The sequence below is a fragment of the Grus americana genome, chromosome Z (assembly GCF_028858705.1).
Source record: "Grus americana isolate bGruAme1 chromosome Z, bGruAme1.mat, whole genome shotgun sequence".
Classification (NCBI taxonomy): Eukaryota; Metazoa; Chordata; class Aves; order Gruiformes; family Gruidae; genus Grus; species Grus americana.
Window position 1 is genome coordinate 30,081,113 of NC_072891.1, and position 16,914 is coordinate 30,098,026.

The 16,914-nt window shown below is 44.2% G+C and overlaps 1 protein-coding gene across 6 annotated transcripts in view; it reads left to right on the forward strand.

The window, feature by feature from the left end:
- Window positions 1–16,914, forward strand: part of KANK1 (KN motif and ankyrin repeat domains 1) — a 131,849-nt gene that overhangs the window by 73,178 nt on the left and 41,757 nt on the right. For 5 of the 6 annotated variants that reach the window (XM_054810035.1, XM_054810037.1, XM_054810034.1 and 2 more), the window contains one exon: window positions 7,634–7,750. In XM_054810035.1, the coding sequence (XP_054666010.1) occupies window positions 7,714–7,750 (37 nt within the window). In that variant the 5' untranslated portion in view covers window positions 7,634–7,713. Of the gene's footprint in view, window positions 1–4,317; window positions 4,378–7,633; window positions 7,751–16,914 lie in introns of those variants that run through there. The other variant, XM_054810036.1, reaches the window with a different exon arrangement.

The window sequence follows — 16,914 nt, forward strand, 5'->3', positions numbered from 1 at the left end:
GGCCTTGCAGCACTGTGTGATGGGTGTCATCCGAACATACCTGTCCATGTTCAGGCTCACAGCACGTGAGTGGAGATCACGCTCTTGCACATTGGACATGGGCCACCAAGTCAGCAGACTGGACAAAGCAAGAAGATTTTAGCCCCATTCTATTTAGACAGAGTGTCCTCTTTAGCAGGAGTGACAAAACCATGCCACCTATGATGTACAGAATTTATACAAACGCTTCCTTTTACTAGTGCACGCTGAACCTGATAGTGAGAAAATAGCGAGAGCTGCCACTCCTGCCTGAGAGTGAGTCTGCTGGATCTCGGAGAACAGGTAAGGTTGCCTAAAGTCCATTAGGCTGACCTGATGTGTGTTTGGATATTTGGGGGGGCTGTGTCCAACCTCTGGCCTACACTTGTGCTGCAGGTAAGTTTGGTTTTGTTTTAACTCTTCACTTGCTTGAGAAAAATTTCTAAAACTGAGGTTTTCCTTCCCGTGTATTCTGCTTGTTAGAGCCAAGCTCAGTTATGCTAAGAAAAGTATTGAATGTACTCTAGCCCATTTTGCAAGATCGTTCTCACAGACAATTTTTTAGTAAGATGCTGTTCATGATAAGGGTCTTCCGCATCGTGAGTATACGTGAGAGGGTTCAAATAGGGCAAGTAAAATGATTTGGAGATGGAGTTGCCATATAAGCTGGGAGAGAAGATTGAGGTTTATAAAATCATGAAGGCCGTGGATAAGCTGAATCTGCACTGATGTTCACCAGGCCCTATAATGCAAGAATTTGGTGACACTCAGTAAAATTTGTAGGACATTGGTTTAACAAGAAAAAAGTATGCATTGGGTATTGACAGCCTGGGACTTCCTGCCGTACGAGGCAGCAGAGGCAGGTGGGATCAGCAGGGTCAGAAAGAGGATAGTCAAACCGGCAGGCGACTTAACGTGGATATTAAAATGACACAGTAAGGATACACCTTTAGATATTCGCAATCCAATCACTGTTGGTGCTGGGAGAGCGCAGAAGAATGGACTCATCATCAGGCACACGTACTCTCCTTAAACAGTATCTGTTGCCATTACTGAAAACAAGATAGTCCAGATGGACCATTTGTCTGGCTCCACTGGATGCTTGTTATGTTTGTGTTTGCTGGATAGCATTTTGAAATCCTTCCCCTGTTCCTTGGTACCGGCAAGTCAATGAGTGGCTTGTGTGTAACAGCTGATTTCTCTTCTGGATCCTCCAGATCCACTTGGGATAACTCCATATGAAGGGAGATTAAAACCCAGCAGCTGATGGTGGAGCATTGCTGTCATCGCTAACAAACGTGACAAAGCAAAACTAGGGGGAATTCAGAAAAATGCTGTAGCTGGAAGGATTTGATGCCTGAAAGATTTTCATATATGCCCATTTTCTGAGGCAGTGTCTGTACTGAAGCCTGCCCAGTAAAGCCCAGCTCCTGTGCAGTAGGTAGGTGGCTTGGGAGAGTGAAGTAGAAGCTTTGTAGAAGCCCAGCTCAGGACATGAAGAGGAGACTATGTTCAAGCATGCAGAAGAAACCCCCTCAGACCCTTATGTTACTGAAGGTTGGACATTTATTCTCTGCTTGCAGAAATAACAAGGCAAGCAGACAGCTTAATGCAAGTCTACTTAAGATGAGGGGAGGCAGACAGCTTAGGATGTCCCCATGAAAGTGACTAATGTTTAATTCCAACATAACTTGAGAATTAGAGCCTCGCATTGCAGTAGCTGGGAGTTTGTGGTTCAAAAGCACCCAAGCTTAGAGTCAGGCCTGATTTTTGTTGGTTTTGTGGCAGAAGGGAAGCACATGTCCTGGCTGAGAGCACTCTGACTTCTTTTCTTCAGCTTGCTGACTCAGGTCCCAGAGTTTCTGAGCCATCACGCTCTTCTTAACAGAGCTTAGCTCAGCTTTTGCCTGAAGCTCTGCTGTAAAAAGAGACCTTTTACAGGCCAATGCTATAAGTAGAGGGAGTGAGGAAGGCTGGTAAATTCATGCTGACCGTAGCCGTATCTTGTTAATTAACTTGCCTGTTGAAAGGATTTACAAGGCTTCTTTTGCTCCCATCGTACTGCAGATCCTGCAGAAAAAAACATACCATAGTGAGAAGTGGCTTTTTTTGGTTGCCTGCTTAAATATAGTCCAAAATATAATAAGAATCATCTCTGTATCATCTCTGTTGATGGAGGAGGATGAATCACAACAGACTGCTGCCTGAGAGAGGCTGCAGGAAACACTGATCCCAGGGAATTTTTACTTTTGCATTTTAGGGTGGCCTAGGCAAACAGCCTGTTCTAGTGATTTATTTTGTTCAGCTAATGAGACTTAAGCAGCAACTGAACTTCATAGTTTTTCTTGTGATTTGGATGCAACATTAAAAAGACATTCGCTCTAGAAAGTATGTGAATAGGTTACATGATTAAATAATTAAGTGAAATTAAAAATCGTTCACAGTTTACCCTTCTCTCAAACTTGACTGCTCTGTGTCTGACCTGAAAAAAAAAATCCTCATATGCCTGCATTCTTACTTACTTTTTAACTGTAATTAAAAATAAAAATAATTATTTCTCCCATACAAACTTTGCCTCTCAGTTTATTGGCCACCTGTTTTGATAAACATAGGATAAGAAGAACACAACCCCAGTAGGGTAAGATGGAAAAGAAAATATCAATGAGATACACAGTCATTCTCCCAGGGTAGATACCAACCACAGAGCAACTCCCCACATACTTTCTCTTTTGCTGTTGCTGGCTTCAGCCCTTGCTTCGTTTAAATTGCACCTGGCATATTTGGTTGAGGATACGAATTAGGTTGCAGACATTCCTGTTTCCTGTAGAGCTGCACAAGTTTGGAAAGTGCTTGCCTCTCTGGCTGAGCAGGGGGAAGGATTTCCAGTGCCAATTTCTTGCAGCTACTGAAATTACCATCCGCGTGTTTAGATGGGTTTTGCATGTATCTTGGCTCTTATTTGCAAATGTTATCAGTATCTTGCAGAATGAAACTGGGCAAGTTCTACAGCCGGGACGACCCACATGTGAGAGGGAAGTGTCAGGCAGAAGTCTTGTTGCACTGATGTATAACAGGAATGGAGCAGTACCAGTTCTTCCTCGAATGTTGCATATCGTGGGTCAACTTGCTCTCTCAAACCTCTCTATCCTAGGCCTAGTTAAGTCACCACTTTGTACTTGCTGGACAGGATTGCGGAGCTGGTTTCCCTCCTGGGATTATCCTGAGTGCATCCATCTGAACAATTGGGAGCCAGTACTTTTGAATCCTGCACAACTCTGCCCCACAGTGTTCCCACTTTTAGTCCAGATCTTAAGCAATTGCATCTTAGTGTCTCAGCCACACTGCAGATCTGGAGCTTGTGTTGAGTGGTTGATGTGAACATTTACTGTTAATAGTCTGTGCGTGCCATGAGAAAAAAGAAAAGCTATATGCATATTTACTTAGCCTAAAGCCCCGTTGCCTGGGAAGCCAAGGCCTGTCTTCCTGAATCCCCCAAACAATTGTGTGTTTATCACCATTTCCCATATGTGACTGTGGCCCCTGGACAAGGAGGGCTTTCATGATTGCTTTTCTGTTTAAGAGCTGAGTTATATCTCTAATTATTGTGTTGCCCACATGCCATTCTACAACCATTCTTAGATGAAATCTCAACTGTTTTCTGTCTTAAGCCTCTCCTGCAAACATCAAACTAAAGTGGGAGCCTGGATTTTCTGCAAGATCTGTGCCTCTTGAGTCTACAGCTCTGCTGTGTGGATGCCACAACTGATGTATATATATTCAGATATTTCTGGTGCAGAAATGCGAGCATAGGTGTAGGTGACCTGACAAGATGCAGCACAAAGGAGGAGCAAGGTTCTTGTCCCTTGTGATTAGGACAGGATTAGGACATAGGCTTTACGTTCTGCCTAAAGAATCGCCATTCTGGAAAAACCTGTAAAAGCTGGGGTGTCGTGATAGTTTGCAGAAGCTGAGGATCATGTGTGTTTAAGGTTTCTGCTATTGAACCTCAGGGCAGAACAGAGTTTGAATATCTAATTCAAAACACTTTAAACTGCTTCATTGAGCAATAATACTTCATATAGCTAGTCTCTGCTTGTTTTGCATTTGCCCTAGGGTCTGTAAATCACAGTATTCACAGGCAGGCATGGGGCGAGCATGTAAAAACACATGGGCAGAAAGTTGAAGAGTTGGGAATGGAATATATACGCTCCTCTACTAATTTTCTTCTGTAAGATGTCTGTACTGGAGAACATGCTTTGCTGTAGAGCAGGCTAATTTTTCCTCCTCTCTGTATTGTAGTTGGCCTCCAGTATTGCCCTTGCCCACAGGAGATGCTTCTGTCAAAGTGCAGCTACTGGGGTATGTGTTGCTGAGGAATTACGTGCAATACCATTCTAAAAATGGTCCATGTACATGTCGGTGCAATTTCAGAAATTCAGTTCCCGATGTATAGTTGTGGCTCAAAGCAGTATGAATTACCTTCCTGCATGACTCTGCGGAGCTAGAACAGTTTTTTTCCATACTTTAACAGCTGTTTAATAAACAGGTTGTCAGCTGCGGTTAATTTCATCTAAAAAGAAAGAAAGGAACCAATTCTTCCACTTATCTTAGGTAGCAAATTATTAGACCTTATGTTTTTCTCTTCTTTTTTTCTTTTCTCCTATCTGTTGGACTAAATTTGCTTCCTAAATTATTTTATTAATCCTCATTTAAGCTCAGAAGCATCATTGTTTTAACTAAAGGTGAGTTTGCTTCTTAATGGAGACACTTAAGCCTGCACAGCTTTGAAACCAATAGAAGTGTACCCAGAAGGGAGTTTGTACCAGGTCAATTACATCTCTTTAAGCCACAACAAAATGTAGACCTGAGGCCCTGTTTTGGCTTTCAGCAGTGTCTTTATTAATTTTATGTCAATTCTTACCTCAGTTGCATTTGCTTCTCGCTATTAGGAAGCTCTCCTCATGCGTGCCCGTGACGGTGACTAGTGTTTTTGAAACTGATAGGATGAAGCTTAACGGATTTTACTTTTAAACCCGTGACAAGTTCCCAGGCACGCTGCACCATGGGTTGTAAGTCAGGGTTCACTTTTGTGGTTGACCTGCTCTCATCTGGGACCGCATTGCACCTAAAAGAGGTGGGTCCCCCACAGGGCCCCCTCCCACCCATCTGCCCGTACCGATCCCTGGGTGCACGGTCTCATGTCTCCCCTGGTACAAGCATTAGTAGTGGTGCAGCTGGTGGTGTGAGACGAGCAAGCTCCAGCAGCTAGCTAACACCCCACCCTGCAGAAGCTCTGAGAGAGGACCCGGGAGGACTTTGGCCAGAGGGATGCAAATCTCGTGTTGTGTTTCCTGAGCAGTTTCCCTTCAGCTTTCTGTGTTGCAAGTGGGATAGGAAGCTGCAGATTGGCAGAACATGAGTTGCCTGATAAAGCAAAGGCTACGTGGGTATTTTAGGGTCCTTCATTGGTCAGGTTTAGAGTGGTGCGAGCCTTCTGCTGCAGCAGTGTCCGGTAAACGTAAATAGTGAAAGCAGGGAAGCATGCCTCTTGCAGTGCTAGTGAGAAGCACAGGGCTGTGCTGAACAAATTAGAAGTGGGTGAATTAATTCAGCCCTGTTTACCCTTGGGTGCACTGCTGGGAGAGTCTAATGTCCAGCTAAGTGCAGCCTGCTCGGAGACAATGGCTGTCCTGAGAAACTTAACGTGGAGATGGATGAAGATTTTTCACTAAGCATTCATTATGACTCAGTAAAATTTGCCTTTTTTGAACTTAAAACGTAACTTTATATCCTGATCACAATAGCAGAGATGGAAGTGGTGCTTTAGAGTGTCTCCCTTTGAAGGGAAGTAGTTAATGTTTTCCTAAAAGCTCACAGATTTCAAACTTTGGTCCTGGCTGCAAACTCAGCCAGCAACATGCTTTTCTATTTTTTTTTCACCATACTTCATTGTTGCAGAAATCTGATAGTTATTGTTATGCCTGGAATCTTGTGATGGACCTCTTAACATCATGGTCTGTGCCAGATGCCTGCTTCATTTTGTTGTTTGTAGCCTTTTGTTTGTACAGTCTTTATGACAGCTTCATGTCCTGCCCTCCTTTCAACCAGAGATCGTAAATTTAAGAGTATACAGCAGAGCCTGGGGAGGAGGAGTTGCAATGGAGGTCCTCCTGCATTCTTGGAAAATTGATGTCAGGATTGTACTACAAATGAAGTGATTTGTGCTTGTGTTCCTTGAAGGGGAAAGCTAAGCTAAGCCTGTGTGATGGACCTCTGTCAGTGGAAAGAGACAGTCAGCTTCTCTATCAGTCGGTATACCTTTGACTCAGATTCACATTGTGCTTCCACTAATTCATTTCTGGATTTTCTTTTCCTTTCCTAATCTGCTTAGCTTTTCAATAATTCCACGCACGTACTGTCAGAGCCAAATCAAATATAATTGGAAAAATGAGACTGGTTTGTTGAGGAGCTGTCAGCGTAAGTCAGACTGGGGTCGGTGAAGCAGAGTGTTCTTCATACACCTAAGCTCCACTTATCTGAGTCAACAAAATGAAATGCTGTTTGGATTGTAGAAAACATGAAGCAGAGCCAAGAGGAGGTGTCTCTGCAGCCCTGGATGACTCAAATCTGCTGCTCTGAGGATGAGGGTTGTGATCATAGCTGCCCCCATGGTGGGCAGGGAAGGAGGAGCAGGAGCCCCATTGCAGAGCCAGCCAGCAGCTACCTCACCACAAAACTGCTGCTGGTTTTGCTTCTGCCTCTTGCTTGGTTTCTGCTGGGCAGCCACCTGCCCGGGGCGACAGCACCCTTTTTCTGTACCCACAGCCGGAGCTTCGGGGGTGGGCAATGCTTCTCAGTTGAATTGGCCACATGTGGGTTGAAAGAAAACTCATGCCCAGAAAACCTGTCACCGCTGGGACCTGCGGGGAGGGGAACAGGTCTCGCAGTCAGCCGTGCACCATCCCAGCCGTGCACCATCCATCCCAGCCGTGCACCATCCCAGCCGGGGCCTGTGCCAGCTCTGGTCCCTCCACCCCGCCAGGTTTGTCAGGCGGTGGGGATGCACGTGCTTGCTTTGGCTGCATCTGCTGTGGGGTCCTTCTGCCCTCACCTCCCTGGGGGACATCGGAGCTTGGAAATTGCAACTGGTCCCCCGCTTGCTGATACAGCTCTTCTGTAGGTGCTCTTCACCTAAAAATCCTCGGTCTGTGCGTATGTGAACCTTTGGGTAGTCTATAACTTACACAGGTACCAGCAAATGCGAGGAGGCTGCTGCTGTACAAGGGAGGATAGGGACAAACTGCAAAAAAGCTCAGGGTAGACAAAAAAACCCAAGGCCAAGTGCAAATTCAGCTGGTTACATCCTCACTGAGGACAGATCTGGAGCAGTGGTCCTCCTTCAAGGTTGTCAGAGAGACACAGTTCAATTTCAGACGCCAGGACAGCAGCGGGTTTTGTGATAGCTAGGGTACTGATTAAGAGGAATGTTAAGTTACTGCTCTGGTGAAGTTTGCACTGAAGATGAGACTTTAAACACTTGGAAATGCCCAGTGCTTAATGCACCTAACTTCTTAAAACTGTATGTTTTTAACTGCCTTTTTTTTGTCTGTTCCAGGTTGCATGTCTGGTTGGACTTGATGCATGACATTTGCATGACACCTAACAGCCTAGCTCTGGATGCGTCACTGAGCAAACATGGCCTACCCAGCAAATACTAACGGCAGTGCTACAGGTAACTAATCGGGAACGCTTTTCCCCCTTTGGATTATTAATTTATTCCTTAAAAAGCTTTTTTATTTAATTGTGAAAGTAGCAGAAAAGGGAAGTAGCAGTAGCTAAAACTAAACACCGAGAACTAATTTCCTGGTAGATCAGAACCTGTCTCTTCCTCTACTACCACCCCCAATAATCTTTTAAATATTTAAAGTGTGGAAAGTTGTTAGCAAGGACGTAAGGGCTGGCACGCGGTTGTTCAGCATGCAGTGCTCCCTGCTTTCAAGGACCTACGCTGGCTTACACCAGACTCTGAGAGGCCTAGGGCTTTGCTGCAAAAAGTCATGTGGTTGTTATCCTGTGTCTGTAATTAACTTGCGAGATTAACCAGCTCTTACACATCGAATCCCCAGCCCTTCCTGGTCACCCTTATTGGTCAGGCTGATTTTTATTTCTTGCTTATCAGCAAAACATAAAAGCATTTCTCAAGCAACGTCAAGAGGAGGTGTTTATTTCAGGTCACTTTTTCATTATTTTAAGAAGCTCCTGAGATGTCTATTTTGGTTGGGTGATACTTTTTGAAATAGATCACTTGGCATGTTCAAAGGTTGCTGAGGAGGACTGAGGGATCAGGAGGGGGCAGAGATTGCAGAACAATTGATAACAGCACAGCAGCAGCGTTCCTCCTGCAGTTGTGTCAATATTTTCCTGTTCTGATCACTGCACAAACATAGCTTTAGCCCACTAAAGCTGAGGCTGCTACACTGGGAATATATGGAAAATTTCAAGTGCATGGCAGGAGCTCGTGGGTGCTCTTTTGAGACTTTCTAATGTAGGTAGGATGGGAAATGGATTTATCAATGAAGGCTGGGGTGGCTGGGAGCACTTCGAATATCCTGGGAAGGAACATTAAATACCTTTTTTTTATGCATGTACATAGAAATTTGAGCTTTTTTTCCCTCCCTAAGGCTCATGCACTTGTGTTCAAATGCTACTAGCTAAATCACAACACACACATATTGAGAATTGGCTTATCTGGTGGATTTTAGCAGCAACCTCCTTTGAAAGTATGTTCTGGTACAGAAACAAATCCTGAAATACTCACTGTGCTTACTGTAGTATTGTTCTAATTAGTGCAAGGGATTAAAGCATTTTGTGTGCAGGAAATTAGAAATACGTAGTGTCATTATCTGCAATTTATGCAAAAGAACAAGTAAGTTTTTAAAGGCTAGTGGAAGTTACATGAAAACATTGGAGTTACTTTTGTCTGTTGATGATTTAAGGCTAAATTTACCAATGTTGTTAAATCCTGAGACTACTGAAAAAGGATATTTTCTTACCCCCCCCCCCCATTTTTATACAATTAAAAGTATGTTCTCTAAGAAAGAAACTATATCCTTTTGTAACCTTTTGTAATCTTTTTGAGAGGCTAACTTAAGAAACTCTCTCTGCTGTGTGACTTCACTGTCGCTGTTTACTGCCTAAACCCCCCACATAACTTGACCTTTTTTTAGTAATACACTCTTAACTTAAGTCATGCGGAACAATTCCCTCTGCTTACAAGGAAAGAAAAATTGTGCGTGGACTGTTATTGATTGGTTTACTAATTCTGCCCCCTCCCTGCAGTAGAATTGAAAAAGTTGATAAGCTGACATGTAAGTCTAAAAGAAGCTAAATGCTTTTACCGGGGATGTGTTAATGCAAGATGAAGTTTTAGTTTCAGGATTGTTATGCAAACAAAGCTTCTTGCAGTGTAGAAGGTGTTTGTTCCCTTATTCGTAGAAAGACACTATAATGAATTGCAAGTATCTAATTCAAAATTAAATTGGACAACATTTTGCAGAGACTGTCAGGACTTGTTGGCTTAGCAAACCCTCGAGGCCAGCGCTCTAACATGCAGCTATGTACACCCGTGTCTCCAAATCCTCAGCAGTTCATAATGGACAGAGTATTGGGCTGTGAATACCTGTGATTTGTTACCCTGCTGTGCTGCCTGGGAGAGAATGCCTTTGGATGAGCAGGAACTGATTTGGGCGTTGGAGGTATTGAAGCAAGTTTCTTAATTGCATGGAGCTCTAAGAGTGGAAAGACAAACTTCAGGGGTGGTGTTTTCTGCACCCTCTGAATCAATCAGCAACAGGAAAAAGAACTAGAAAGACTTGTTATGGACTACTAAGCTGCGTTTATGTTACTTGAATATTTTGGCAAGTTTGACCACATGTTCAGCTGCATTCAAGTACGAGGTGACTAAGGAGCAGTGGTTTGCTTTGGTTAACTTGAGAATGTGAGTACTTGCACTGTTAAATGATTATGCCTATGTGCCATTTTGGTCATTTTTTTCAGTATACGAGCCTATATGGACTACTGCTGCTGCAGATAAAATCTGTAGAGGAATGCTTGAATTTGGAACTTGTCTCCAGGAAAGGATTGAGCTATTTTGCATTTGTATAGAGATTATTTTTTTAAGGATGTTTATGGGAAGTACATTTGCTGTAAATATTTTCAGTGAGTGTGTATGTGAGATAAGCTACAAAGCAAGTGATGACTTTATCATGAAACCACCTATCATAAATTTCTCTGCCTCTTGCATATCTCGGTAAAGATGTGAACTTTAAATGTGGCGAATAAATAACAGAGGCTGTGATTTAGACTTCAGTACTGTTTGTCAATAGTTTTGTTTGCTGCTGACTTAAAAGTTTTATCACTGTGTTCCCAGTTTCACTGCAGAGAAGTCTTGTGGTGAGCAGTATTGCCGCAAGCTGCAAGCTTATTTGTTCATCTTTATACATTTTGGAAGTTGGTTGAGAGACTTGATACTGATTTTGGACTAGGGTCTGTCAAAGTTGTGCCATCTGCTTAGAAAATAGCTGAAGTCTCTCTAACACTAGCGATATATAAATTTGTGCTCGCAGAGAAATTTGCTTTATTTTATTAGTTGGGTGCTGCGTAGTCACAACTGTTTGCTGCTTCGAGTCTGCCCAGGTTGCGTGTGAGCTTACTGCTCGGTCCGGTAAACTCAGCGGGGTTAAGGAGTGGGGTAGAAGTCCAGAGCGTGTCATGCAGTCATCCAAGGAGCTGCAGCAGGAGCTGGGAAGTACCCTGCGTCTGTGGGGAGCTATTGGGAGGCTGGACTCGGTCTGGTGCATGATACAAATTAATTTCTCTTTGCATAGTACAAGAAAAAAAAATAATAGGTGATTGTTTCTCAAAATAGTATTAGTGTCTTCATTAACCGCTGGGTGAAACTTCCAGTAATTGTTAGCTTCTGTGCTTGCTAGGACTGATGCATAAATCATCTATTTAATGAGGCTCTGCAAACTTTTCTGTAGTGATATCTGTAGAAAGGTCCTCCAGTCAGCTACAAAAAGTACAGTGCACACCAGCCTAAAACTTACCAGGCAGTTTGGAAATACTTCTGGCTGGATTTTCATTCCTTTCATACCTGATTAGCTGAAACTTTGTTTTCAAAATACATGTTCTGAGAGGCATTGAATGGTGTGAGATTCCAGTCCAATTTCATTTATTCTGATGTAGAAAACAGGAAGCAGCAAAACAAACATAGGAGACTGATTAAAAAAGATAAAGGATTAAAAACTGTGTTTGTTTCTAACCATAATGAAAACATCTGTTTTATGTGACTTCCCTAAGCACCTCATGCTCTGTATCCAGCGACTGCAGAATTGTCAGTCATCTCTTTAACAGGGACATAAAAAAGTGTTTTGACAGAAGAAGAGCTTTTCCAGTTTTCCTGAGTAGGACAGGCTGCAGGGGTCAGTATAGCAAGGCCATTGCACACTTTCTTTAGTTTGCTGTGAAGCAAATACAGATTGTTTTCTGTACACGGTGCTTAAGATTTCCCTGATCCTTTCTCTTTTCTCCCTTCCCTTCTGTCTGCAGCTTCCCCCTCACTCTTGTTTAAGGATTTGTGTTTCCATGCCTTCCCACCCCACTTTTAACATGCTTCTACTTACAGCAATACATCTTACACGGATTCATTTGAACTATTTTCCTGTGTGTTTAACTCAGCTTTATGCTTTACCTCGTTCAGATTCCTACACCCACCTTTCTTAAAGCAACTCACCATCATTTTTACTTTATTCTTTGCAACTGTAAAGCCAGGAACTGCTGCTGTAGTAGCCAGCGTGCAGGCATCAAGTGGTTTTGCTCCCAGTTTACTCCTTTCACTTTCAGCCTCCCGAGGAGGGGAAGATGTCACCCCCAGCATCCACCTCCGCTCTGGAGAGCACGCCAGGGGCTGCAGGGCCGTGGGTGGTTTGGCAGATACAAACCACGTCGGATTGCTGGTTCCCCTGCAGCACCCTGGTGTGTGTCCCTCTGGTTATTTTATATGTGCACAGTTACTCTGCAGCACCCCATGGGCCTCTGGTTAGATTTTATTTGTATCTGAGCAGTTTTCTTGACTCAAGTCATAACTATGCACCAGTTAAGCAGAGAATGAGGCCATTACAAGAGCCTGTTGCCTGAATTAATATTGTTTGAGATACTAACATCAGTGTGACTCAAAGACCAAATGTTTAGTAAATGTGTGTTCCATCTGCTGGTATATAAATGCTTAAGCAAGTGTTGTAAAGTATTATGAAAATCCCTGTTGACTTCTTAGCCCTTTTTATTGAAGCCACAGAAGACACATTTGCTTAGAGCAAATGTTTTTATCATACATGTCCTCTGCGTTGATTTGTAACAACTTTTACCAAACACTTTTCCCTTCAGTCACTGGATTATTTGAGTTAGAGTCTCTCCTATGATTTGATTATCCTCGTGCATATAATCATAGGCAATATGCATGGAGTTTTGCATGATTTCCAACCTAATGGTCTGAAGCGTAGTCTAAGAATAAAGTGCCGTGTGCCAGAACGTGACCCCACTGTTACTAATTTTAGCAGAGTATCCACCAGTTTTCATTACAGACCCTCAGTCAATGAACGAGAACTTACAGATATGAAGAAGTTAGCAATGGGAAGTGTTTGATTGCTAGGTAGCAGTCAGTCCGATAGAGCCTTTACTCCTGAGTACTGCAGGTGCCTGCCACGAGAGCCCATCCGACAGCTGCTCTCTGCTGCTTAGCTGCAGGGTAGGTGTCACCGAGCCATCATTGTGGTGCTACTGACACCCCGCGCTCTGAGCTTAGGAGCCTTAAATGCACTGGCTTTGCTTAGCTTAGCAGATGCAAATGACCAAGTTTCAGGTGAGTTTGTATTTTTATCAAATCAGCCATGCAAGCAATGGTAATTTGGTTGAGTCAGGGCTGTGTGATGAGAGGCTATTTAAGCCTGGGCTTGCTCCCCTACCATCCTCCCTGCTCCGAGCCTGCATCTGATAACCATCAGAGTTAATGGGGAAGGGCGTACGCCGAAGGAGTGCTTTGGCAGCTGGTGGGAGACTCTTGCCATCCGGAGAGCCTGCTGAATTGCCTTGTGCTTTCTGGATGGGCAGATGGCATGCAGGGCTGTCACTGACTGGGATCCTGCTCCTGCCTCACCCACGAGTGCTCTAGTGAGTCACTCTGGTGGTGGCCCAGCATTTAAAAACAAGCTAGGGTGGGACCCTGAAGTCTGTGGGGTGAAGGGTAAGGGAGCCTCCAGTGGTTTCACATCGGCTTTATCATAAGGCGTATCAAAATTTCCATCAGTATGCTGTAGTACACTCCTGATGCCAGATCTGCCTTAAGGACCGATGTCTGGAGATGGAGCATGCAATCTCACAGCCAATGCCAACTTTCTATTTGAATCAATACTTGTTTCTTCTGCAATTGTTAGCTGTTACCTGTAAACCAAGGATGCATTCGCTGCTGCAACAGAAAGCTTGAAAACACAGTGACTTGCGTTTGCCCAGCCTAGAGGCTTTTATCAGACCCCAGAGGATCAGGGATCATGCGTCTTCTTTTACATAGGACTTGTTGCCTGAAGAACGCCCTTCAGGCCTGATTTTGGCATCTGCTGGAAAGGGAAGGGGCAGGAAGGAGTTAGAAAGGATACAATAAATACAGTGTCATTAGGAGCTGAGGATGTAGCAGCCTGGCCCAGGTAGCCCAGTCCTTAGAAATGGAAATTGGATGTGTTGGGAAGCAGATGGCCCAAGACACAAAGACGTGTAAGATGCAGATGCTTTGAGAAGGACAAAGCGCTGTGAGAAACGGAACAGATATAATTGGTCTGTGTTTTGTTCAGAGATTACTGCAGTTGTGTCTTGCTCTGGATTACCTTCTGCAGCTGCCCAGAAACTTCTTACATCTCACCTAGACAGAGGACTGTGTTCATTCCTCCCTGACACAGGCTTGCTCACGGAGTAATGCTCTCATTCCTTGTCTGAGCTGTCGTGATGCACTTGCATGGGCAGCACCTGGACCTTCTCACGTGGCCTGCTGCTGCTCCCTGTGGAAGTACATGCCCTCTACACCCTCGGAGGCAGCTAAGGGTGCTGATCTTGTATTTTAAAGCCAGTAACACTCTAGGGACTAAACAGGTATGCCTTGCTGTTTGTGGTACCCCTGCAACCTCACTGAACTGGTGGAGATTTAACAGGGATAAAAGCCCTTAGGTCTTGTGATGGAAGCCACTGCTTTCACTGATCTGGTGGCAGACTCACCAAATCTTCCAGTGGCCATTTAACCCAAAACTATTTTACAGTATTCCTCACTCCCTTCCCAGATTCTCCTGCAGAAAGCAGTTTATGAATAATGCCCATGAATCTCCTCCCTATGGGAAGGGAGGGGATTTTGTTTCCCTTAAAAGGATACGGTGCCCCAGGGAAATGGCCTGGATAGAAATAGCCTGATTACAGCTGGTTGTCTTCTGTTTGTGAACACTGAGTGCCTGCATTTAGACATGTTCCTTGCAGAAGGAACTTGCTGGAGTAGAAGTCCTTCGGAAGCTTCTTGTAATGGCCACCTCTCTCCTCCCCCCCTTCCATGCCATTTGTAAGGCTTTGCATTAGCGATGACAGAAGGGCAGCCCTTCCCGTATCATGTTTTCACAGCAGTTCTAGGGGCTGAGGGAGCACTCGGGCTGCCCACGTTAGCATTGCTGCTGTATCTCCATTTCCTTCCTCTGGAAACATGACTCCCCTTGGTGGCAGAGTACAGATTCCTGCCAGGATGTCCCTGTATGACCAGCTTCACGACAGAACTGTGCTTGTGGCCATCCTCCCCTTTCTTGCTCCCGTTGCCTCCTCTGATTTCATCCGGAAATCACGCTTACCATATTGGCTGAAAGCAATGGTTAACCTTCAGCGTGGGATGCACATTCCAGCTTGCCGTGTCTGGGGGTTAGCAGATTGACCAAGTCCAGACAGGGCTCTCTCCCTCCCCCATCTCTCTAATTCTTTAAAACTGTTCGTAGCATGTATTTGGTCTGCATTAGATACAGTCTCCTGAGATTTTTCTTCACCTGATGTAACACAACTTTGACAAAACTAAGTGCTTAGATGCTTGGAGAGGTAGGTGAATGTGAAATCCCATCACATTATTTCATGCCTTTGGTCCATCTGTCCCTACTTACAAAACCTTGTTCCCTGTAGAAGTAGATAATGTGACCCTTACTCCCTCTCACAGCCCATCCCTTTTTCTTGCTCAATTTATCTACCCTAGTTATCTCACACTGTAATAAGTGTTTTATGTAATTGTTTCTCTTTTTTTATTAATATATTCCTATATATTTTTTCTTCCTAACATTATGTTACTTTCCTTCAACATACAAGACCTGTCTGTGATATTTTTGTATTGCCCTTCAGTATGGGTTTGAAAGTAGGAAAGGGAGGGATGGAGGGAAGGGGTGGAAACTGTTTTTAATAGCTGGGTTTGAAGGTTTGGTCAGATTAGGGTGAGGATCAAATTAACTGATAATTAGGAACAGATTGTTCTCCCTCTGTAAACCAGACATTGCTGGTCTGGAGTAGTCCCTTATTGCTGAGGGGCATGTTTGTTGATGTACTCCTAGCCCCTTCCCTACCCTCTCTTCACAAAACCAACCCCTCTGCCTGGAGCACCGTGGTATGGGTTGCAGAAGATCTAATAATAAAAAGAAAACGCTTGTGCAATTTAGCTGCTGTTACTGGAATTTCAGGTCTAATCCTAGCAAACAGGTCAAGTTTTAACACTTCATGTACACTGCTTGGTAAATCTAAAGTGAGCAGCTTTAAAAAGAAAAAGGGCACAAAAAACCACAATAAAATACATGGTTGTGGTTTAAAAAGTGGACTGACATTTGCATATGATAGAAGCACAAAGACAAGATCAGAGCAGTCATGTTTTAAGGGATTATGAGGATCAACAGTGTTTTTTCACTTCAAGAAGTCCATGGCTAAGCCCTTTCTCCCCTTCTTCCGCCTCCCTCCAGCAGAAATTGTGATTCTTAAATTTTAGATAGGTTTTTCCATATCTTAATCTAAAAGGTTAAAAAAAAGTGTATTTTAGAATCATTCTCTTCTGCTCCTGTCCTCTGTTTTTCAACATGAAGACAGATGGCTGTTACATAGCTTTTAAGTTTGCCAGTAGTTCAAAGTGCTCACAAGGCTGTGCATCCACTGCATCGCCCTTTAGACTTTCACCATTCTCCCTTGCCATCATTAGTTACAGTCCCGTTCCCTTCCTTCCCTCTCAGACAGTGTGTCTGCCATCAGGGATGCTCGTCCTTTCCTTTTTTTCCCCTGACATTCCTCTCGGCCCCTTTTCTCCCATGCTTGGTTTTACCCCAGCTCTCCCTGAGGACACACAAGGACTTCTCCCCAGGTGCTGTCCCTGCACCTCCCCCCGATATCCAGCCATCCTATGCACCCCTCTCTGCCTTTAACTATCAGAGGCTTCTCGCAACCTGCCTTCAGTGCTGTGGAAAACACAGTGTTGACAATTCTGGGAAAATTAATTCCCTCTCCCTTTGCAGAGAAAGGTTGTAAGGCTACAACTCTACAGCTCTGGCTCAGCCAGACCATCTCGGCTCGTGTCCCTTGTAGACACCAGGTACAGCCAAGACCGCAGCAGCAGGAGAGACAACTCTGTGCAAAACTGAGCATAGCATCTCTTGCTCCACTCCAGCTTTACTGTCCTTCGGCAGCTCTGCTGCTGCATGAGGTACTGCGTGCACTGCGTATCAGTTACGTGCCACATTAATAATGGCCATGTGTAGTCTTGCCTGTGGGTCATCACTAGTTATACGTGGCACTTGTTTT